The sequence below is a fragment of the Melanostigma gelatinosum genome (genome assembly GCF_949748355.1).
Source record: "Melanostigma gelatinosum genome assembly, chromosome: 9".
NCBI lineage: Eukaryota > Metazoa > Chordata > Actinopteri > Perciformes > Zoarcidae > Melanostigma > Melanostigma gelatinosum.
Genome location: NC_136642.1, coordinates 19,442,841 through 19,466,981, shown reverse-complemented (window position 1 = coordinate 19,466,981; position 24,141 = coordinate 19,442,841). Strand labels below are relative to the sequence as shown.

Sequence of the window (24,141 nt, the reverse complement as noted above, 5' to 3'; positions counted from 1 at the left end):
GACAGGACGTCGGGCTAAAATTATAAATTCCATTCCCATATCTGTCCTTTTCTGATTTAGATGGATGAAGAATAATTAACTCCAAATTATTCAGATCACTTAAGGCACTTTCTGGATCCACAAAAGAGATGCAGTCGTGTCTGTCAGCCCACTTCAGCTGCTATCATTTACAACGATCCAACAACTTGACCAATGACAACGGGACAAAAAATAAAACAAAAAGCCACTCCGGCTGCCTGTCTGCGCCCCCCCTTGCCCCCCCCCCCCCCCCCCGAACCCCCTCCAGCTCCACCCGTTTCTACCTCAGAGGGTCTTAAAGAGGCACACTTCCTTTAAATTCATCCATATGCAAATTCTAAGATGTGATTTGCATTTTAAAGTATTTAACTCCCCATATTTATTGGGCTCTGAGGCCTTGCTGATCATTGATTTATGTGCTTCCGGCAATCATATTTCCATATTTTGTGTGGTTTTTAACGACAGTAATAATTCAAATATGCAAAAAGTTGTTCTTTGAACGATATCTTTAATTATATCCTCAAAGCATCATTCCTTTTGATTCCCTTTTCTTTCTTTTTTTCAGAGCAGAGATTGTCTTTGAATAAAAAAAAAGAAAAAGGCTGAAGAATCATAAATTAGACTGTGCGGCGGGACATTGACGGGCCGAACTCCAGTCGGTTACCTTATGCACGGGGAGACGTCTGAGCGTGTTGTTGCCCATCTCAGCAGCCACGAACAGACTCGGGGTGCTCTGCTGTACAGGGACCCGCGTGACCTTGTCCCCCAAGCCCTTTATTAATGCTGACATTCTTTCACCACAAATCCAGTCTCAGATGGTGAAATTCGTCTCTTATACTCAACCGAAAACAAAACAACAAAAAGTACACGCATAAAAAAAACAACAAGCAAGGAGACCTTCCCCCTCTGTTTTGCCACGAACACAGAAAGTTTCTCTGTCACCGCTCCTTATTAGAGTTGTCAGAGTGGCCGCGTGCTCTTATGAAAGCCGTCACCCACCACATGATTAACAGTGGCGGGTTCCCACCACCGTTTGGCCTATCAGCATCACAGAGCAGCCGTCAAATGTGTCGGCAGCGCTCTCTGCCCGGATTGCCTTTGTCACCTCGGCACGGCGTGGAAACTTTTTAGAATAATTGCTCACCCGTACACGAGCACGGGCGACGAATATATTAGATTAGTAGTGTTTGGTTGCAAGGGGGGGGAAAGGGGAGGTTTCATTATCTTGTTCACTTGGTAGGCTGCCTACAGTGATAGTCAATATGAAAGTAGAGGAGAGATTCATTTAACAAGAGAGCCTTCACATTAGACCACGTATGACAACGGTCTACTACACTGGTGTCAAAATTCTGCAACATCCATATCTATAGAATTTTAAAAAAGCATTTACATTGATATTATAATGGGAAAAAAGCTGTATTATAACATATATATATATATAATATATTAGCAATATAAATATAGGTTTTTTCTTTTAGCATGCTTTTTGTCATCTCATCAAAAACAAGTCTGCAACATTTCTCACTCTCACTCACACACACACCAAAAAAAAACATGACTATCCAGCATAGTGTCTCCTATTCATTTGAATGGCCTATTGGAATAGTACAAATTTAAATGAAAGAAAAATGAAGTCAAACATTCATTTCATAAATTGTACTTGAAATATAAAGTGGGACACTCATTTTAAAATTATTTGTTTATTAAAGCGGCATCATAATTATTAGCCACGGTAATTATTGTTATTACTGTAAAAAGAAAAAATAATTTGTATCATCCAAAAACACTCGGTGGTTTTACAGCGCTGTCCTTTTAAATGTTGAGGGGCTGAGTTCAGTACAAGCCAAACACATTAACACAGAGGCCCTTGGAGGATGCATTTCACCCCAATGTTTAACTATCACTGCTGAGTCCTGCACCAAGTGCACGTAACATATGTTACAGCCCCCCCCCCCCCCCCGAGACTCCTGGCACACCAAACTCCACTTCGCAATTAAGCTTTAAGCCTCACTCCAGATTTCTGCACAGCGGCTCTAAAAACTGATCACTGCAGATCAGCGTTATTAAATTAAATTGATTTAATGCGATGTTTACGTCCGTAATATACAACAAATGCACAGCAAACACACTGACAAGTAGCTCCCACACTCCGCAGCAGATTTCTGCTTTTATCTTCAGAGTCGGTCTAAAAAGAGATTACGGCGGGCGGATGTTAAAATACTAAATTTATTATGTGACATTTGAACATGTAATATAAACACGGAACTGTACATTCACACACACACACACACACACACACACACACACACACACACACACACACACACACACACACACACTATCATACAGAGGCCAGTCCACGAACACACACTTACGAGTGGCGCCAAAACAGCAGGCGAACGCGGTCAATGAGGTCGAGAGCTGATCAATTTACAAAGCAAATAAAAAAAAGCCTACTGATAAAATCACTGTAACGCGTCGCAAATCTGTATAAACTCCTCCGACAACCGCTCTAAGTCTCACTACTGAGAGAAAGGTTGTTTTTTGGTTAAAATCAGGATAAAGCAAATCAATTAGGCTCTGTTGAAAATCCCTCATCTAGTGCAGCCGAGCTGTGAAACAGAGTGTAAAACTATTCTCTCTCCCTCTCCGGAAAGGTTATCGCATTGTATCTCATTGCCTTTACCTGCTCCTATTCACTGTGAACATGCACTGATTTGAATAAGCACCGCTCCAGAGGCTCTCTTATCAGATCCCAGACGGGTGTGCCAACACAGCAGTATCAGGTACACACCATCTCTCTCTGCCGCCCCCCCCAAAAAAAATAAAAAATAAAAAAGGTTAGAAGAAAAGAAAGAAAGAAGAAGAAGAGAGCGTTGGTACATCTGGGATCTGTTGCCTGATAACATGATCTTGCTATAATCACATCCAGGCTGGATATGCAAAAGTGACCAAAAGTGGAAAGCAGTTAATCCTCCTCTGGAAATGATTCATCTTCCCGTTTTCATTTTCCGTGTTATTCTTCCTTTAAAAAAAAAATGTATTTTCTAATCCCAAATATATTTTGTACAACTGCTGACCTACAGACTCATCAATTTATTCCACGTACAAAATGCAGCGGTATAATGTACTGAATTTTTAAGTGGGATATTATTAAAAAAAAAAAAAAAAATCATTAAGTGCTGTGATAAAAACAAATTGTAGATCCGCTAATGTGCAACAATTACCCAGCGAAGGCACGATATTTTAAAGATTTCATGTTATTAATAGCTTGCATCGGGACTTTCTTGCTCACTATCCACAGCCACAGGAACACAATTCCCCACAGATGCACTGGTTTCCAGTCTGGTGTCGTTGCTTGCTTTCGCTCCGTGAGGGGGGAAAACACCGGCTTGGGAAGGCATCAGTCAGTGAGGTTAGCGAGCATGGTAGCAACATGACCTCAGAAAATGTATCCTCCTCGGGTAGGTTAAACACACACAAACACACACACACACACACACACACACACACTCCGACCGCGCTCATTTCCCCGGTCCTCTTAACGGGCTAACCTGCTCTCTTCATTAGGGTGCTGTGGGGACTTATCACTGTGTAGTCTTTGTCCTTGCTGTAATTGCCCTCTCGGCATGTCAGCCTCCCCCACCCATCCACCTACCCACCCACCACCACCATCACATCAGCCCCACGCCCAGCCAGCCGGCCGGCCCGGCGTCAGCCCCCCTCGTGACAGGCCTGGTTCGACGGCGGTGCGGGGAGCCTCTCCCGAGACCTGCTGATCGGCCCCTGAGGTCCACCGGTATAGAGACTCTTGTCCTAGTTAAAGCAGCACCGGCAGGGACACCCACCCCCCCTGAACGTTATGTCTGCCCTGCCACAAGCCCAGCCTCCAACTCCGCTCATTTACAACTGCACTAACACCCACTGTGGTAGTCTACCTTCTCACCAAAGATACGCGAGGGAGGGGAGGGGGGACGTTCTGTTAACAAATGTCTTACTTTTGAAAGTATAACTTTGGCAAGCATTAGAAATTAAAGCACATTTAAATGAGCCGTCTCCCTTTGCATGCAGGCATCTACTCATTTAATCTACGGCACACTTTGCTGAAATCTGAAGACGACAAAAAAGCTGCAAGAAGTTTCACTCCATTCTCCGTCTCCCACCAGTTCTGACATCGGCACTAACCTACACAATTAGAACCCGTGCATGTTCCGCTTGTCTTTTCAAATGCCAAAAATCAATTGAGATAAACGCTGAAAGAGTCGCAGATTTGAACAAACCTTTAAACAGAACGAATACAATCTTAATTGCGTTTCATTCATGCAAGAGCTCCACATGTACCACGCACCGGGCAGCCGAGTCTGTGGCCGTGGCTTTTCTAGCAAGTTGAATGGCGCCATCTAGAGTCCAACGGAAAGACCACAAGTCAAGTGCTTTTGTGGAGCTCCCGACTGGACCTAAAAGAAAGAAATTAGTTGGTATTTTTTCTGGCTTTACTGGAAGCTTATGTAGACTGTAAAAGTCTAAGTAATCAGATTTTGCTGGGGGGGCTCGGGGGGCAGCAACCGGGCTTTGAAGTGACCATAAAAGTGGGCAGAGTGAACCCCCTAATTTGAAATGTAACTGTAATAGACAGAGAGCGATCAGTGTTGCAGCATAATTCTGACCTATTGTTTGTTTTGCTGAATAAACAGAATAAATGAATAAATGCTTCCTCTTCACATGCACGCTCCTCCTCATCACGCTCGACGTGTTTGGTATTTATTTATTTGTTCTTCCCCCTGTGGGGTAATCGATGTGTCAGCGTTTTCACGGCCCGCTGCAAGGGGTTTAGACCTACGCCTCGGTCTGGAGGCGCTCGGTGGCTCCGGGGTTAACGCGGTGCCGTGTTGGGGAGAGCGAAGACAGCGGGGCCGACAAACGGGGCCTTCGACTTTCCCGGCCACATGTCCGCTCCTCTTTCCTGCTGGCCTGAACACTCGTAGGTGCCCTGGACGGGAAGGCGAGTAACTCCATTTACCCCCCCCCCTCTTTACGCTTTATCCAGCCACAAAGAAAAATGACCCCCGCTCTCTGCCCCCGTCAGGAGCTAGGGCACAATTTGGTGGCAAAGCCGTGACAGCCACAGAGCGTGTTCATAACCTCTTCCACCACCGAAGGCAACACCAGCTACCAGGGACACGGAGGAGGCGGGCAAACAAACAGCAAGACGTAAAAGAGATGCGATATGGCGTGTAACGTTTTAATAACTTTGTTGCTCCGCATCTGAAATGCAAACACATTAAAGTGGACACAGTGCCCATCTCATTAAACGCACAGCAGTGCAAACATTATCTACCACCCCATCTACACTTACATAAACTTACACAAAGACGTCAGTGCCTTTCTGCATCCCTGCATTCATCCCTGCAGCCGCCAACAAGCCTTCGGGGGGGGTTTTCTACGAGGGTGTTTTATGCGTCCCGCGGGGCTCGGAGACAGTGAGATGTGGCTACGGCACACAGAGGATCCCAGTCAAGGACACAGGCAGCATCACTCACTCCGCCATTATTTGCTCATATTTAAAGCCGGGGGGCTACCTGAGGGACTGCAAGCTACACATGCAGAGGAGGACGGTGTGATTTCAGAGTCCGACGGGTGTGCTGAGCGACTGAGAGCTAAAGGAGACACAACACGGGCAAGCAGGGAGAGAGGGGGAGGCAGGCAGGGAGTGACGGAGGGCTTTATATGTCAGCCCGGTGATACCAGCGTTTTTATGGCCGAATATTTTTCCTCTTGTCAGAGCTGGATAAGGAATCACCATAAGGTTGGGGAGCATGAATATTGCCCTTGAGGGCCCACTGTGGCCGCTCCTGTTTATGGTTGACTAGCAATCAGCCACCGATTCAGGGCCCGCAAACCCTCATCCATCCACGTCAGCAATTAATCAATTAAACGGGCGCGGGGGGGGGGGGGGGGGGGGGGGGGAGATCGGCAAGGTGTGTTAATACAATAGCCCGTTAAGGTTGATGTAATTTCATCACTAATGTCAGCCATTCATCACGGCTTATTATCTGTTTCGCATAGACAACGGTCAATATCACTTCATAAATCTGAGAATCATCTGGATCTCGTGATATTAGGCCTGAAGGATGCCGCAGAATGATGGACTGCGGAGAACGCGACTCCGACTTAACAAGCCCCCTGAAAACATGCGGCACGCACGTGATTAAAAAAAAAAAGAAGAAAAAAAGATCTGACCTCAGATCTGCAACAGAAAGTGGAACCTTATTCGTAAATATTACAGCTCACAAACACCATCTGTGTTGTCCTCGGATACTGTGCGTCTGATAATATACAAATCACATCTCTAACTGTCCTCGTACTGCACAGAGAGGGGAGCTAAATAAACTTCACACTGCACATTCTGCGTCTTGATTAATCCTCATGGGTGGAAACTAACAATAAAATTAGCCCACGCTGCGGATCCTCGCTCGGCCCCAGACCACATTTTTTGGAACCAACACATGATGTTCCCCAGCCTGTTCACCATGTAGCATCATGTACAGACTTTTATCATGAAGGGAAAGGAAAGTTTGTGTGTGTGTGTGTGTGTGTGTGTGTGTGTGTGTCTGTGTGTGAGATTGTGTAAATAGCTGGCAGTGTGTAGGAGGAGGCCCTGTCCGCTTGTGTTGCCTCTCATGAGCATGTGTGGGCCAGACCACATGTGACACACAAAGTGAGAGTGGTATTTGGCGAACCGATGGATATGAAGGCTTGTATCACTAACAATGTTTTTTTTTGTTTTTTGGACTCGAGCCACCGACAGCAGACAGTTTGTGCCAGTATTTCATAACTTGAAATGTCACCATTTTTCAAGGCCAAATTATATGAAAACTTCCAAAAGACTGCGTGTTTCTCTGAGATTTCCATCCCAGTTATGGAGGAAGGGAAAAAAAGAAAGCCTTTGACACAACATTGGGACAATACTGGTAACGGGACGTAATATAATCTCGCTGCTGGATTACTAACCTGTTTGTATTTCTAGCTCCTGCAACTGTGTTGTTGTTTCCAATCCATTTTCGACGTCTTTCTCTTCAGCCGGTTTTCTCTTCAGGCTGCGTTGCTGAAGTCGTGGTGTTGTGAAGCTCATCGAGGCACCGTAAGCAATACTGGGCTATACAAATGAACCTGACTTGACCTGAACCACTAATCATAACCATAATCCGCACATAATTGTTTGGAGCCTGATCAAATTGTTTCATTAGACCTAAGAGCTTAGCTCAGACATAGTGTTGATTCATTCAACGATAAATACAGTACGTAATCAAACAAACCACATCATATCCATCGGACAGCACGAACTGGCTGACGTCCAATCTCACAGAGGGCCCGGTACCTGCCCTGCACGTCGGCCTAATACGACTAACGGCTTCAGTCAGACACAAAGAGCCTCCCCTTCCACCCAAGCCAACATTTCCCCAGCACTCCCAGCAGGAACATCAGCTCAATTATGATGATGGCAATGACTGATTGCGTTTTACCTCTCCCCCGTTCCCCCAATAAGTCTGGCCATCACACAGAAAGAGAGAGAGGGGGGGGGGAGAGATGGCAGAGGAGAGGGAAGACGGAGACCGAGATATGAGCTACAAGCGTCCCAGGTGCCAGTCTCCGGGACGATATCAAACATCGCGGTGGCAGACTCGCCGTGAAAGGAATCTATACCTACAGGAAGTCAATTAAAAAGTGCCAGGGGAGATGAAGAGCGGCGTGACAGCTTCTCCGTCAGGCCGCGGGTTTGTCTCGGGGAAAAACCAGCGCATCTGCCGCGAGCGTGCGGAAGGGTAAAGTGTGCGCATTGGTAGTAAAGACATGTTGGAAAGCGGGCGGCGGCGGAAGGAAGGAAGAAGAAGAAGGAGGAGGAGGAGGAGGAGGCCGCTGCCGAACACCCTTAAAAGCCCCCTCATGAATATTTAAAAAAAAGGCGCTTGGCAGCCGGAAGCGCTACCACGAGTTTGCAAACCAGCGTAATGTGTCTGTTTGCGCTGAGGAAGCGCTCAGTCCGGATATCAATTAAATCAAGCGTTGTCAGTCTGATGGCCCTCTCAATGGAAGGACGGCCCATTCCCATCAGCTCAGCTTTGTGTCAACCATCCATCTCTCATCCTCCCCTTCGCTTCCTCCTCCCCTCTCTCCTCCTTCTCTGTCTCTCAAGCAGCCGGTAACTGAATGCACAAATTACTCTCCCCTCCACCTTTAACTCCCACTAAATCTTTCCCCTTTTCCACTTTGCTGAGCCGGGATATTTTATTCCTCCATCAAATATGCATCCCATTAATTAAGTTAAATTACTCCTGACTGCCAAATATCCCCTGCCCCGATGGGTGTCAACACAGAAATGCATGACTGTGAACCTGCAATGACACGGCCCCAACACTTAAACGTGAGTTACGGCCTTTCGCAGCTCCATCCATGGGCAGATTACCAGACACTTTGTGCTGCTGGAATTAAGCGCCGTTTGCTCCTTCCCCTCCACCCAGCTTTTTAATAAGTGCACAATGGATGACACCCGCACTTCTGACAATGAGAGGACTGATATTTTAATTACACCCCTTTTTTCATCTGCCTTCCTCTTCATCTTTTAATTGCTGCTGTTAATCACTCATTAACTTTCCCCTCTTTCTGTTTTTTATTCCTACAATATACCTATGACATGATTAACTCTATAGAATGGATTGTTCAGCAACGTTTTTTAAAAATAATTCAACCACTTTGAAAGGATAAAGTTTGTGCTTCTTTTGTGGGGACTTTTTTCTAGGGAGGGGGAGGGAGCAAACTTTGCTTATGTTTCTCTAGCGAATGGAGCGAATTCGCCTTGGTTAGCCGATATTAATCCTTCGAAGGTAAATTCAAAGTGTATGAATAAATGCTCTGAAGATACGGTCTCGTAAGGCAAAAAGTTACTGCTGCTGAAGTGCCTTCATAGCGGAGTAGTCACGACACGTCATAGTCCTTCTCCCCCATTTCTAGTCTCCGTCTCTTCATCGTCAAATAAAAAAGCCTAAATAAATAAATAAAAAAGATTACTACCCCATTCTATTTACTACTTCATTTTCGTCCTGCAGGTTGAGATTTAATGAAAACAAAAAGTGATAAAAAAAATCTGAGAAAGGCTGAGACCACAAGAAGTTTAATGTTTTAGAAAGGGAGCTACTGAGATCATACACTGTGCGGACAATGGCCTCTTAAGTTAGACGGTCCCCCAGAGTCCTATAACTTACTATCATAAGCCCATGTGCTGCGCTGGCTCCCTAGCTCAACTACTGATCTCGCCGTTTAGCGCCTGGAACCCAGTGTTTGTTTTTGTTTGCCTTTGATTAAAGTGAAACGCTCTGATTATGAAGCCCCCAGGCCCCAGTTCTGGGCCCACTAAAGAACACGAGATTGTTATTAAAAGCTAATGGGACTGATCTGCTGACAGAGATTCCTCCCTTTGGTCTGCGGCGCTCGCAGATGCTGTATGGGGTCCCATTCGAACTCTTCAAAAAAAAGCACCCTTTCACCAACATGAGACTGACTGAGCAAACAGACTTATCTCCCCCAAGTACTGGTGTAATTTGAAACACAAATCTAATAGCGATCGTCCCCTTTCTGCTGAGTATTGGGGCCCGTAATCCAGACCGGACTGATGAAGCCGTGTGTTCGTTGTCATCTCTTCGGCTGAGAGATATCTGCGAGGACGCGGCGCTTGTGAGGAAATAAAGTTTTGACAATCCAGCTGCAAAACAAGTATAAAAAGTGTTTAACTGCACACTGGCGGATTTATATTGATACATCGATGCTGTCCGGAGTTGATTTCTCTTTCTCTCTCTCTCTCTCTCTCTCTCTCCTCTCTTTTTTTCCTCTCTTGCCTTTCTTCTGCGTGTGCATGAGTGTGTTTCTATTGCAAAAAACATTAATTTTACAAACATCAGCCCAAGGCTACTAAACACATCCAATCCATTATGCTGCGCTTTATCGTGTTATGGGGGGGTAACGGGCTGTAAAGCTGTCTCGGTCATAAAGAGCGATCGCAGAGTGCCGAGTCAAACCAGAATGCCGAGCTCTGCGAGCCATACGCAGCCCTCGTTATCATCAGAACGGCTTCGTCACATACTTAACCTTTCCAGACCAGCCTTTCTGCATTATTTTCCAAATGACCTTTAGCGTTACTTATTTCATTTCCGATAATGGCGCACTAAATTTAGTTAAATGCATCAGGGCAAAATGTGTTTATTTTGGTGAAGGGGACTGCGCTGACTGACAAGGGCCGTGTTCCCAGACACAAACTCTTAAGTGTCCACGGCAGTAAACATCCGTACATCTTCCTGATTGGGACTGAAGACGAACACGTATAAATTAGATTGATCAAAACAAGTTTTTAAAAAAAGGGCAATACCCATTTAGATAAGGAGGACATGCATAAGATATTGAAGTATGTGGTTGCCATTTTATCCGTACAGAAGTTCAGGGAGATACGTGAGGACACAGCAGCTGCGTCGAGGTTATTTTGCAGCTCAGATGTTCGAGTCTCCGCCTCAGCGGGCGCACAAGTCAACTCCCTACTCCTGTTCTAAGTTTCATTGTGTAAATAAAGTGTTGTCTTCGGTGGTGGCTGCATTAGTCATGCAAGAATGATATGGCCGCAATGCATCCTGGTACATGTAGGCACTGCCAGCAGCAGGAGAACTCCACGCACTGGGGAATTTGTTGCTTCAACTGACGACTTTTACTGATTGGACCTCCACATTATAGGAGGCAATTCTACCCCTAAAGGTTTTAGATTATTCTCACTTTACATGCGTTTAACTGCGTTTTTGTTAACAAATACATATATTCAACGTTTACATCCGTAGCTGTGTGTTAATGAATTCAGAAGCAGGCTTCCAGGTGCACACAGAGCGTGTGACGTTAGGAGCTTTCAGAACATAAATACATAGCTATCCCTCGAGCTGTTGCCCCGCAGACACAATCCCTCAGCCTGGGAGGAGCAGGGAGTTTCACGCCCTTGCTGTATGAGCGGAAGGGGGGAGGGGGTGGGGCGGCGGGATCTTAGCGAAATCGCTAATGTACGTGATGATTAAGTGTAACTCAAATACCGAGTGTGTTGTTCATAGGCCTGACAGGCAGTAATTTGGTGTATTATATTCTGCGGTTTTAATTGCACGCCACCAACGTGTCCCTCCGACACGTTATGAAGCGATGATGTACAATTATTTCGGGGCGGCGGGAGATCAGCGGAGTGACATTATAATCATCCTCATAGGGATCCCTCTCTTCATCTGCAACAACCATTAATGTATAAATGGAAGGAAGGGAGGGAAAGAGAAAAAAAAACATAAAAATAGTTCTCAGGGAGTTCTAACCAGAATCTGTTTGAGGATTATAGAGAATCATGTCAGGGGAGAAGGAGAGGGGTGTGGAGAGACAATAGAGGGGCTGAGTTAAGTGACGGCTTTCTTTGGATAAGCAGCAAGCTAGGATGCTCCTCCACTGTCACTGCCAGGCCTCACACTACTCATACAGGCCCGGGCATTAAGGCACGTTACAGCGGATGAGCCACGCAGGGCGGAACTGATGGGCTATTCTGGGTACGGACCAGACGATCTCACAAGACAGGGGGGGCATAAAAACCCTGACACGAGCCAGCCCCATCCTGTTAACAGTCAAATCACACACACCCAACATGAAATCATGACTATATATACTCCCTCCAACACTAAGTCAAGAAAACTGGGAGGGAGGGAGGGGGAAACACAATGCAGCCTCCTCCACGGAGAAGACAAACTTCAGCACATTGCAAACTTTTTTTTGTGTGTCGTGAGAAAGCAAAAGGTTTTTGTTCGAATTCCTGAAGTGACCCTAGCAAACGGGCAGCTTATGACCCATAATCATAAACACGGCAGTGCACAAGAGGACAATCCACGTCCCTGATAGCGTTAAGGCTTCCAAGGCCCGGGCTAAGATATTAAACCAATGCCTCAAGCATTTAGACTGTTTATGCATAATTTAACACCTACAACAGCACTGGATGTCCGTTGCATCTTTGGGGAGGACGAGAGGGTGGAAATGCTGAATCCAGGGCCTTTCTGTTGGATGATGGAGGAGAGGAGGAGGAGGCTCATTAAGTGGCCCGAGCCCCACTGTGGACAAAACACAACCGCGAGGAAATGCAAGAATCTGCCGTCTCACATGCTGGAGATTTTTTCTTTTCAACCAATTAAATATGAGGAATCTCATCTTGTCTGCTAACAGCCAATTTCAGTTTTTTTCTTTCTGCTGTTTTTGCACCATAAAGAGTTCTTTATGGGCGAATTAGGACAGAGCGGTCCTCTTTTACAAACAAAGAGACAAGCAGGCGGACAGATGGACAGAGGCGTGGACGCGGATGTGTAGAGGAATGGAGAGAATCGGCGAGGCGGAGACAGAAAGCCTATAAAGTGTTGGCGATGGTGAGCGAGGCGCTGACCGGCCCACTCAGGTGTGATTGGCAGCGTGGTCAGGGGGCTCCAATGTGTCCTGGCCTCGCATTTGCATTTGTTAATTAAATGCCACAACAATATGATCTTTAACGATCAACCAGTTCAACAAGTGCGGCGACGCTGAAGTGAGGTGGACAGCCGAGGTGCAGCACAGCCGCCCGATCGCCGCGTCACAGTCGAGATAATCTTCTGGTCTGAAACTTTAACAAGGAAAACACGGCAATCGATGGCGGTGAGGGGGGGGGGGGGTCTTTTTGAAAGAAAGGAAAGGAAAAGAACACAAACAATATGCTGAGCCGGTGCTCTGAACAAAATGGCAATAAACTATAGCAGCAAAACTCCATGTCCCGTGGAGGCCCGAGAGTCTGTGAGCATGAAATAAATGAATGAAACACAAATATTATATTGTAAAAAAGAAAACAGCCTCAAGATAGTCTTGTGTTAATTGAAATGATTAATGGTGATTCACAAACAAATATCTGGAAAAACGTTTCTTTCTTTTGGTTACGAAATGTATCTTAAGCGTCCGCAGGAGAATGCAGAACTTAATCGCACCATAATCTCACTTTAAACATTATACCCGGACACGTGGCCATCCGTTAGCAGCGTGCTTTAGATTCAGGTTAAGGACGCAGCACCAAAACGTGAGAAGTTTGGGAAGGGGGTGCAGGCTAACGGGTATGTATGGCTCTGGCCTTAATGAGGGTGTTCTGGAGGGTTTTCTTTGTGTTTGCTGCTCTTTAGTCAAGAGGAGCGATGGCCTGGTGATCAGTCAGTACTGAAAGCGCACACAGGGCCGATTTGTCACCGGCGGCTGGCACTGGCAGCACTCGGCTCCTCCACCCGCATGATTTGTGAAACCAGGGGCTGTATTTAGTCGTCCCATTTAAAAACAGGCATAGCGGGGAAACTGCTCTGTACGCAGACGCGCGTGCGTGCGTGTGTGTGTAAAGTCGAGACACCGCTTGGTCAAAAGCCCAAACCCATTTTGCAGCACTTGGGAGAAGAAGGTTTTCAGCTGGAGGGCTTGTGAAACATGAGCCTTTCCTCTCATTAAAGGAGAAGCTGTGTTTAAAACCAAAGGCGTGTTTTGCTCCCGCTGTAATATGTTTGCGAAACATCAGCGGTAGCAAATAAACACATTCGCTCTGCTCGGCTTTAAAACAAAAGAAGAAAAAGAACAAAATCGGCCCGCGACTGAACTAAATGCAACGGTTTACACAGAATTACACAGAGGGAGAAGCTAATAACTCCACATATGTCTCCATCTTAGCGAGAGTGTAGCCGCAGAAGCTCGATGGCACAAAGCTGGAAATCCCACAATTTACTCTATTCCCCGACTGCATGTTAAACAGCTTAACACGTCCGTCCGAACATGGCACGGCAGCGAGGAGGTCTACCGCGGGAATGGAACCAGCTGAACACAACATATGGTCCACATGTAGGGGGTACAAGGTAGCGGGATATCGCTGTACTCTGGCACTGCTGGGTATTTATAGGCTCGCGGTTACCTACATAAACTGGCAATTAGGACTATGTGTACAGCTGAAACAAAAGGGTAGGCAGAGTAAACTGGGATAGGAGGAACGCTGACCAGCAGCAATACATTTGTCTTCTTAAGAAAAGGCCTGGGGGCAGTTGAAGGTGAGGGAACGTGATTCACACATTAAGGTGTGACTGGTACTGAAATGTTCGGATTGTTTTTGGACTGCGTCTCGCTACTTTTATGTTAAATTGCCTTTTGATTGATTGCTTTCTCTCCGAAATGAATAATAGTCAATGTATTAAGAGCTTCTACCAGAATATTAAATGTGCCATGATCTCGAAAGACAGAAAAATGATATTCTTTATATATATTTATACAACAGCTCATTTAAGCAGTGCGTGGAAGGTTTTAATGTTTGGGGGTTTTTTTACAGATTGAAATCTCACGATTTTGACAAGGAGTCTCTACATCAGAACAGAATGTCTCATTGTGGTCGGACAGGGTTTAATTGGATTGAATTATGAATTAGCTTGAGACAAATGCAATTTAAAGTGGGCTGAGCAAAGGATAATTAGCAGATCGCTCCTTAGACACCAACATGAAACCTTACTCCACCTGACCGGAGCAACACAACCACTCGCTGGCTGTTTTGTTTCAACTGAAAGCTCTGGCAGCTGTTCTGGAAAACATACCAAATGCCTCCTAAAGTATCCCTGAATATGTTTCCATATAAATATGGGACACTAATGTTCTGGTATCATCTAAATTCTGTTTCTGGCCTCATGGCTCGTAACAATGATCAGTTAGACGAGAGAAACACTAGTTATGCAAGAGTGGAAAAGTCTGTTCAGTTGTCTAAAGAGTTGACCAGCGTCTTAAGCTGTGACGTAGCAAAGCCTTTGTTTCCGCTCCTTGCGTTTTAAATCATATTCCTAAACATGGCGGCCGTTGTAACTCACCCGCAGATGTCGCACTTGTACTCTCTCATGCCGAGGTGTCTCTTCACGTGGTTCCTGGCGTCTCCCAGCTGGGCGGTCGCAAAGTTGCAGATCTTGCACATGAAGGGCTTGGATCCTGCAAAACAAAAGCACGACGAGAGTTCACATCCCACAATAACATTACGTTTGAAAGACCGCGGTGGCAATCGCAAAGAAACACGACTGCATAGCCGCTGGGCAGAAATCAGATTCTACGTTACAGATCGTTTTCTCAATGCCAGGCGTGTTGGACCGTTATTAGTTCTGTGAGAGGACTTCAACCAACTCCAGAGTCATTAAAGGACTGCAGAATTATGAAGAAAAAAAACAGATGCCCTTACTGCAGTCCCCCATAAAAACTACAGTCACACTCCCGAGTGCCAGGCGTCTCTTCCTTCACTCTCTATCCATCCTTGTCACTCTCCTTCATCTCTTACCTACTCTTCCTTTGCCTCTGGATGCGTAAATTGGATTCCAAAGGTCAGGGCGAATGCGTAAATCAATTCTGTGTGCGCTCACTACCTCCCGTTCCATCATTAAAGCGCTAATCACTCCGGCGGGCTTCTCAGGGAGGTTTCTCCCTAATTATTGTCATTAATAAGTCCGGGGGGGCGGGGCGGCGTTTGAGAGAGTGGCAGAGCCTCTGCCCGCCATCCGTCATTCAAGAGCAGAGCCGCGAAGGGGCTGAGGGCGCTATCTGTGTGACGCACAAACATCCAGCTCACGGTGAAAAACAGGGAAGGGGCCTTCAGAGTTGGGGTGAATAAAAATGGTTGTTGTGGCAAAAATCACGTATTCCTTTGGGTTTAACAAATAATACCAAACTTTATATTCAGGGACATAAGTTGCTAAAGCCTACACTTTCTCGCAAAAATATTAAACGTGTGCATTTGTTAAAAATAAAATGGACGTTTCGTTTGGCGGGCTGGGCCGGATTCAGGCCGGCATCACACAGTGGCAGCCTGGTGCATCCACGTGCGCGTCTTCTGAGCGAACCCTCGCCCGCTCGCAGGGAATATCGCAAGACGCTCGACAATATTTATTCCAGGGGCAGTGGCTGATTTGATAAAGCACTTTGTGTAGATTACTAATTCGTTCATACACGGTTCACTTGCTGTGAGCTGGAAGTACGACACATCGAATTTTAACGGTAACGAAGATTGAAAGGCAAGCGTGTGCTAACAAGGCCCATAAACATGGAGGGGGGGGGGGGGGGGGGGGGGGGGGCTTTGCCGCACACCAGGCAGTGGAAATGCTTCTCCTTGGACGGGTGCTTCATGGAGATGTGAACGTTGAGCCAGGCAGCCTCTTCATTTCACATGTCCCGTACAGTACACGCAAATCACTACACAGTCACAAATAAAACACACAAGAACAAAAACCTATACATAAAACACACTTCACACCTAAATGTGCAGACACTTTCACACACACACACACAAATCACACAACACGATCATCAACACCCCGGAAAAACAACAACAACAACAAAAATACAAGACACGCACGCTCACACCACACCCACCATCACGCCAACACGTACCTACATCTAGATTCGGAGCCCCACCTCACACCTTATGCATGTTCATGCAGACGCACACATTACATTCAGAAGACGTAACCACCCATGGACAAACAGAAGGAGAGACAATCACTCTCTCACACACACACACACACACACACGCGCTCGCTCGCTCACTCAACCTAAAGTTGAGGTGAGAGAGGCGTGTGGGGAGCTGATTTGTCCAGATGGCTGGCTGAGTATGAGACATGGCAGAGAGGAGGGAGATGTAACGTCCCTCAGTTCCCACATCTTATCACATTAATACTCCACCACTCCACTTAAACAGCCTCCGTGAAACTGAAATTGACCATCAATGCAGTGTCATGTTAAATTAATATTGCCATCCACACAGAGGCGATGTGGCTCCCTCACATCCCCGATGAGACAGGGAATGACTAATTCATTTCCTGAGAGGAGAGGGGAACCTCGTGTAATGTTTCACTCCGAGCGCTCGCTCGCACACACACTGTGACCGCGCAAGGTGATGTCTTAAGCCTTGCACATGCCACACACTCCTGTCATATCCTTGGCTTTAATCTTCCGGTTTGGAGGAAGAGAATTATACATTTCATATAAATAAATGTCTTTTTTTTCCTGTCCGGCTTCAACCGTACCTCATGGTAGACGCAGCGAGCTCTGTTTATTATCATGATCCGTCACACAGAGGGTTACAGACATCCAGTCAAAATGTACCTTTATACATCACAATGTCTTTAAATGACTGGAGCCATAGGACCATACAGGAACTGCGAGCTAGAGGGGAGGAGAGGGAGAGAAAAGCATCTCTCCCTCCAGAGCTGGACAATATATAGATATTATGTCCATATCATGATATGAGACCAGATATGGTCTGAGGTTGTGGATATCACAGGATGGTATAAGTGTCGTCTTTTCCTGGTTTTACAGTAACCCTTACTGATGGTTATCTATCAAAAATCTATTTTTTTTTATTGTTTTGTGAAGGCACCAAAAGTCAACCCTGCAATATCATTGCAATATTGATATTGTAGGTATTTGGTCAAAAATATTGTGAGATTTGATTCTCTCCATGTCACCCAGCCTGATCTCCTGTTTCACAAACACAGAGTTTCATCTCCAGTCAATAAATGCAACAAACTGTTCAAATATGCGGCTGCATTAAAGAGACACTCTGGCCTTTTAGTGAGGACTCACAAAACACACGTTAAAAAGGGAATCGAGAGGGTTCTGGTTTTTTCCTCCCCCAATGCGTGTGATGTCTTCTTCTCTGGGGGAAACTTTACAAACTGTGCTCACAAACTGATCAGTTGAACAAACAGAACTGCTTGTTTGAAATTGGTAGAGAAAGACTACATTCAGTCATTCACAGTGTTGCACACCTGCCGGGCGACTTTGGGTGCTTCTGCATCCAACAGCTGTAAACACTGGGAGTTACCACTTCACCACAGAAACAATACAAATCAAAATGTAATACTTGAAAATAGGCCGTTGTGCAGGCACTTTCAATCTGAAACAAGGCTGGTGGCCGACATTGCTTTCAGTAGAGGTGTTAACGTCCCATGATGCTCTAAAGGTGATTTTTAATACTTCATAGAATATAAAATCCTGGGGGAAAACACTAAATAACTTTAAGGGTTCAACGGCCTTAGAAAGGGTATCAACAGCTGACATGTTTGTATGTTTCTACCTGTTCTACAGTTTTACTTCTCTGAACACACATCACATCCTGTGTGCGAGCCTGCATGCATGGCACGCGTGTCTCTTACTTTAAGGCTCAGTCTGAGGTCAGACAGCTCACTCCGGTGAAAAAGTGACCAATTTGCCTCAAAATGCAAATTCCAGTTGTACCCTCATTGGCAAAACACAAGCCATGTGTACGTGTTTCCTTTAAAAAGGGACAAATTGACAAATCTGTGTGCAGCCTCCCACCACTGTCTCCTGATTTCACTGATTAATCAAGTGACTGAAAACTAGGTCTTAATTAAAAGGATGTGGACGTGCTCCCAGCCCAGACACCCGGCAGACCCCCCCCCCCCTCTGTGCAGCTCCACGGCCCCCACAAACAAACTCCCAGAATAAATGGCCGCCACATAAAAAGGTAAATAATTCACTGTAATGAGGGAACTTAGCAATAATAACAACTGGCATATGTTGTCAAAATGAAGAGAAATAGCTGCGTCGCACAAATAACAACAGCATAAATGAAAGTAATCTTATAAACAAGAACATAACTCAATTGCATAAAATGAGGTAAACCTTAAAAAACAACAACGTATTCATCATTTGAAACCTCTGGGATGTGCCCTTGACTTGAAGCCATCTGTTGGGACCTCCGTGTCACAGCTTTCATTTTCTTAAGTAACGTTAAGTAAGTGACCTCAAAACTCAGGAATTATGACACCGGGTAAAATTATGAATACATATATAGACTATTCGTTAATAAGAAGAAAGTGGTGGCTCCACATTAATCATCCGGATTTTAACCTCCTCGCAGCTTTAAGCAATCTGACTTTGGGCACGCAAGGTGACTGGCATACGTACTACATTAAAGGACAACACACGATTCCTCAGAGTAAAATTATCCCTCTTATACGACCGAAAGCAACAGCAGCCGATCCAAAATATTTTACTGCCGCACGTTTTTGGCCCGTTGCATTTATGGGAATTTGATGACATGAGGGAGTGAAATCCGCACACTGCTTTTAAGTACTTCATGCTGCATTCAGCGAGGGAATATTATGTTGTTGGTTGTTTTTTTTTGACAAAAGCTACAATACCTACACCTAAACCGTCCACCGTCACGGAGCCCGAGAGTGGAAACAATCCTGTTTCATCTCCCGCACAACAGACACTTCATGCACACAACCAAGGCATGGCAAGCACAGAGCATGGACTCCAATTAAAGTCCCATTAAAGTTTGGGCTGAAAGGGGGATGAACCGCAGGAGGCAGAGAAGGGCATTTATTGATGTCGCCCTCGCATCTCGTTCCTGCATTAAGTTGATTTTAAAAGCAATTAATACACATGGTCAGGGAGAAGTAATGGAGCGCCCTATGTTCTTAACCTGCTGGACATTTCCCAGCCGAAAGCCCTGACCGACGCAGCCCTGCTTTGCATTATAAATGACAAGATAAATCTTAATGGATTGAGGATAATCAGCAAGCCATGAAGGCTGACATATACACACGTTCGCTGGGCGTAGGAGCGCTCACACACACACACACACACACACACACACACACATACATACACAAACATGGACGTACAGACACAAGGGAAATTAAAGGCTTTGAATACGTCTGCATTGATTATTTTAAATTATTAGCCCACCTCTCTTTGGACCGCCAATGCTTTTAGCCTAAGCTTTAACACATTTACAGAGACTTATTGACTATAATTACAACTGAGTCTCGGTAATGGACACATCAATTATGAGTCGCACATGTCTCTGACCAAGCGTTGCTCAGGGAATCCCAATCTGGGGTCCATTAGCGTCTCTCCTGCTGGTCTGAAGCTCAATCAGTCTTTACCTTCACCTCTGCTGAAACAGCTATTACCTGGCTGCAGTAGATAGTGGCCTTAACATTAGCTTGAGCTGCCAAAGAGGAGGCTGCGTCTCCCAACTCGAAGCAATTGTACCTAAAAACAAACGGCCTAATAGCCGAGGCAGCCACACAAAGAGGGTATTGTTCTTTTTGGCAAAACGCGATGTGCTCACGAGGCTTTAAATCAGTCACAGAAGGTTGAATGATTTATGCAACAACTGCAAAGTTACACATTCGTGTTTTTAAACTACCTTCTGATCAAAACCTCATTTCTAATCAGTTCATAAATTGCTTAACAATGCATTGAAAATGCAGTTTGTGAGGGATGAGGGATAACAGCTTTGACCTGCTTTTACGCAGCATACATACTGCACTGGCGTCTGTTCATTGTGTATGTGGCACACAGCGAGTAGCAGAAAGACGAAGAGTGTGTGAGTAAACAGAAGATGCGTACGTACCGGTGTGTGTGCGGATGTGTGCCAGGAAGGCCATGGAGTTGCTGCTCTTGCACACCTTGCCACAGTACTTGCACACGCTGCCCTGGTTCTCCTCGCGCTCACGGTTGATCTGCTCCGTGTCCTCCAACACGTACTTGTTGACCTCCCTCAGGAGCTCCTCGTGCTTCTCCTTGATGTGGACGAACAGGTCCTGCTCCGTTCCAAAGCGGTCGGTGCACTTCACGCACTTGAAGCTGGCGCCCCCCTCGGGCAGTGCCTCCACGCTGTTGCGCTCGTTGCGCAGGTGGGCGGCGCTGGTCAGGTGCTGGTGCAGGTTACTCTCGGTGTAGAACGACTTGCCGCACACCAGGCAGTGGAAATGCTTCTCCTTGGACGGGTGCTTCATGGAGATGTGAACGTTGAGGCCGCTGATGCCGTCGGCCATGAAGCCGCAGTCCTCGCAGCGGATGCGGGTGCTGATTCGCTTGGCTTCGTCGCTCACCTTCATAATCTTGCGCCTGACCTTCCTGACGTACGCGGAGTTGGGGGGCAGGAAGCCGGAGGGCACCGTCGATCCCCCGGTCAGACATATGACGGCGGCCTCGCCCTCCAGAGACAGGCCTTCCTCCAGCAGCTGCTCCTGCTCAGCGAGGGCCTTCACGGACACGATGCAGGCATCGAAGGGAAGCGCTTTGGACATTTGCATGTCTGAATGAGAGTCGTCGCTTTTTGGGTCTAAAATCATCTCGTCTGCATTCAGGGGTTCTTCGTCCGCTGGCTGTCCCCCTTCCTCCCGGCTCTCTGGCTGTGCGGACTGATCGTCCGTGGGATGAACTTCTGCTGGAGCCTCCTGGGGTTCACACAGCTCCGTGAGTCCAGTTGTCGTGTCGGTTGGATCCGGTTCACCACTACTGGAGGATGCTATACTCTCTACTTGCTTCTCATCATCTGCACCGCCAGCTACCACAGCAGCAGCGTCAACAGCATCAACAGGCTCCGTGGGTGCGGCTGCAGTCTGACTTTCGGCAGCTTGGCTGTCATCAGAAGAAGAGTCGGACTCCTCTGTGGGGCTCAGGTGTTCACATTCAGCGTTGGCCTCCGCGAGCTCAACGGCCTCTTCCAACGGGAGCGCCGCAGCTCTTTGTTCCTCGCTCTCTCCTGGTTCCAGGTATTTCTGGCTTTTCTGTTTGTGCTTGTCTGTGATGGCATGGCGAGACATTTCCCTGCTGGTTACGGCATAGTAGCTACACGCAAGGCAGACGTACTCAAAATCTTTGGTGTGCTTTCTCTTGATGTGAAGATGGAGCGAGGGGATCGACTGAGCTACAAAATCGCAACAGCTGCAAGCGCTAACGGAGTCATATTTACTTTTTCTCTGGCTCGTGTCCGACTGCGGCTGCTCTTCTCCGCTGCGTTGGTTTGCGGCCGAGTCGTCAGATTCCGGCTCTCTGTCGGCGCTCTGCAGGGATGCATTCGGTTCCTGTGCTTGTCCAGTTGTGGCTTCCTCCGGTGACGCACTTGTGTGATTGTTGGCCTGGTTGTTGTTGTTGTTGGCGCACTCTTGTGCGCGTCTGACATGTTTCTTCGTGATACAGTGGCGATCCATGTCCCCTTTGGTCACGCAGCTGTAGTTGCACAGGGTGCAGCTGTAGCCGTACTCCTTGCTGTGTTTGCGGCGGACGTGGACACTGAGGTTGGTAGCGTTGGACACCACCAGTCCACAGTATCCACAAGTGGTCGTGGACCCTTGCTTTGGTCTGCCTCTTTTCTTTCTGGGAGTTTCGAGCTCTAAGTCTTCCTCGTCCACCAACGCAGCTATGGAAGCTGCCTCGGTTACCTGCTGCCCCTCTGTCGAAGCAGCGGCCCCCTCTCCACGAGCCACCTGAACCATATCGTCCACATTAGCACCCTCTCCAGCGCCGTCTCTGCTTACGCTCTCGACGTAGGCGTCAAAGGAGGCGGAGTGGCTGCTTTTCTCCCCTTTCTGCTGCCGCATGTGACTGTCCGAGGACAGGTGAGCGTCCATCCACTCGGACGTGGCCGAGAGGAAGTTACACAATTTGCAGCGGTACCACTCCTGGTTAAGGTGTTTTACTCTCGTGTGGTTTTCAAGCAACGCGGGGGTGCTAACCCTGAAATCGCAGTTTGAACACTTCAGCTGGAACCTGCTGAACGTCCGTTTAGCGGCCACTCTGGTCGGGGTGGCCTTCAGAGTGCTGCCAGGGTCCTCGGCTTCCTTGTCTTCGCCCGTGTTCTCGCCAGCCTCAACTGAAACACATTTCAAAGACACACACAATTGAGCCAAAAGATCATTTAGATATCATTAACATGTTATGCTTAGGATTTGTAAAAAATCCATCGATATTTTTGATGGCACAAACTATCTACTGTCTCAGCTAGCTAACATCTTTAGAATAACATGAATTTTGAATTTCACCTTTAACGTGAGCATAGCATATACTCACATGTGTATGGGGTGTCTTTGGTGTGGTATGTCTGGATATGTACGTCCAGAGGGGACTTGTCCCTAAACTCTTGTCCACAGTAGTTGCACGAATGTATAATCTTAGGTTTTGGGGTTCTCTTGCTAACTCGTCTCTCTTGGGCAGGGAGTGCCTCCTCTTGATCTGCCTGCTGTTTGTCTAATACAGTTTCCTTTTTCATGAAACTATTTGTGTGGATGCCGTCGGTGGCTGCTGACCTCAGCTCATCAACATCAGACTCCTGGTTTTGTTTGACTTCAGCAGCACTCTCCGTCTCCATGTCTACTTCCTGTTGGGTTTCAGCCGGACTCCCGTCCGACTCTTTTTCATTTTCTTCGGCCGGCTTTGCAGTTCTATTGGTACTCTTTGAGTTCTTTCCGTGCATTCTTGAAGAGTGGATCTTCAGCGATCTCGGACATTTGGCAGAGAAGCCACAAACCGTGCAGAGGTTATCCCCATCTTCTGGTACAGAGTCAGGCCGCAGCCTCTCAGCGACTTCCTCATCTGGTCCGTCGGGCTTGGCGGTCCCAACGGGTGAGTCTCTTTTAGTTTCCTCCATTTCCACGTCACCTGGCTGCACCTTCCCACTGGTGTCATTATCACAACCTTTGTCCTCAACAGCCTCCTTTGCCGATATCAACGCTTTATCCATTTCATAGCCTGCTATGATCGTATAACAGTGAAGTTGATCGCTATCATCAAACTCCTGGAAAGAAAGAAAGAAACGGAATATATGAATGGCATCTTCAATCGTCTACAACACAATTTAGTGAATTAAAGAAACATTCTGGAAACAAGTAAAGTGCATTTGCCACAAATTGTGTAGTTAAACACAAGCTTCTGAAAAACGATCACTCATTTAACAGCACCATCAGCCTCAGCACAAGTAAATGTCGCCATCTAGTGCTTCCAGGCTCTAAGTGTTCGGTACAAACATTCCAGCATGTGAGCTTGCTGTTGCTGGTCATTTAGTGGGAAAACAAGTCCACATAAGTCACAGTCATTTAATGGTGCATACATATGGCAATGCTGGTTTAAGAACCATTCCTAAATGCTTATAGACATGATTCAATAGCGCTCCAGTTGTTGCCACAATTAGACCAGTAAAAGTATATGAAGTATAGCGTAACAATTCATGATGAATAACCACAT

The 24,141-nt window shown here is 46.6% G+C and overlaps 1 protein-coding gene across 1 annotated transcript in view; it reads right to left on the bottom strand.

Annotated features, from left to right (window-relative positions):
* The window catches only part of znf407 (zinc finger protein 407), a 149,434-nt gene extending 125,957 nt beyond the window's left edge, over positions 1 to 23,477 (bottom strand). The window contains exons 1-3 of the mRNA XM_079275762.1: positions 22,972 to 23,477; positions 20,528 to 22,774; positions 14,964 to 15,078 (exon numbers count right to left, since the gene is read on the bottom strand). Coding sequence (XP_079131888.1) covers positions 14,964 to 15,078; positions 20,528 to 22,774; positions 22,972 to 23,374 — 2,765 coding nt within the window. The 5' untranslated portion in view covers positions 23,375 to 23,477. The remainder of the gene's footprint in view (positions 1 to 14,963; positions 15,079 to 20,527; positions 22,775 to 22,971) is intronic.
* Positions 23,478 to 24,141: the final 664 nt, after the last annotated feature.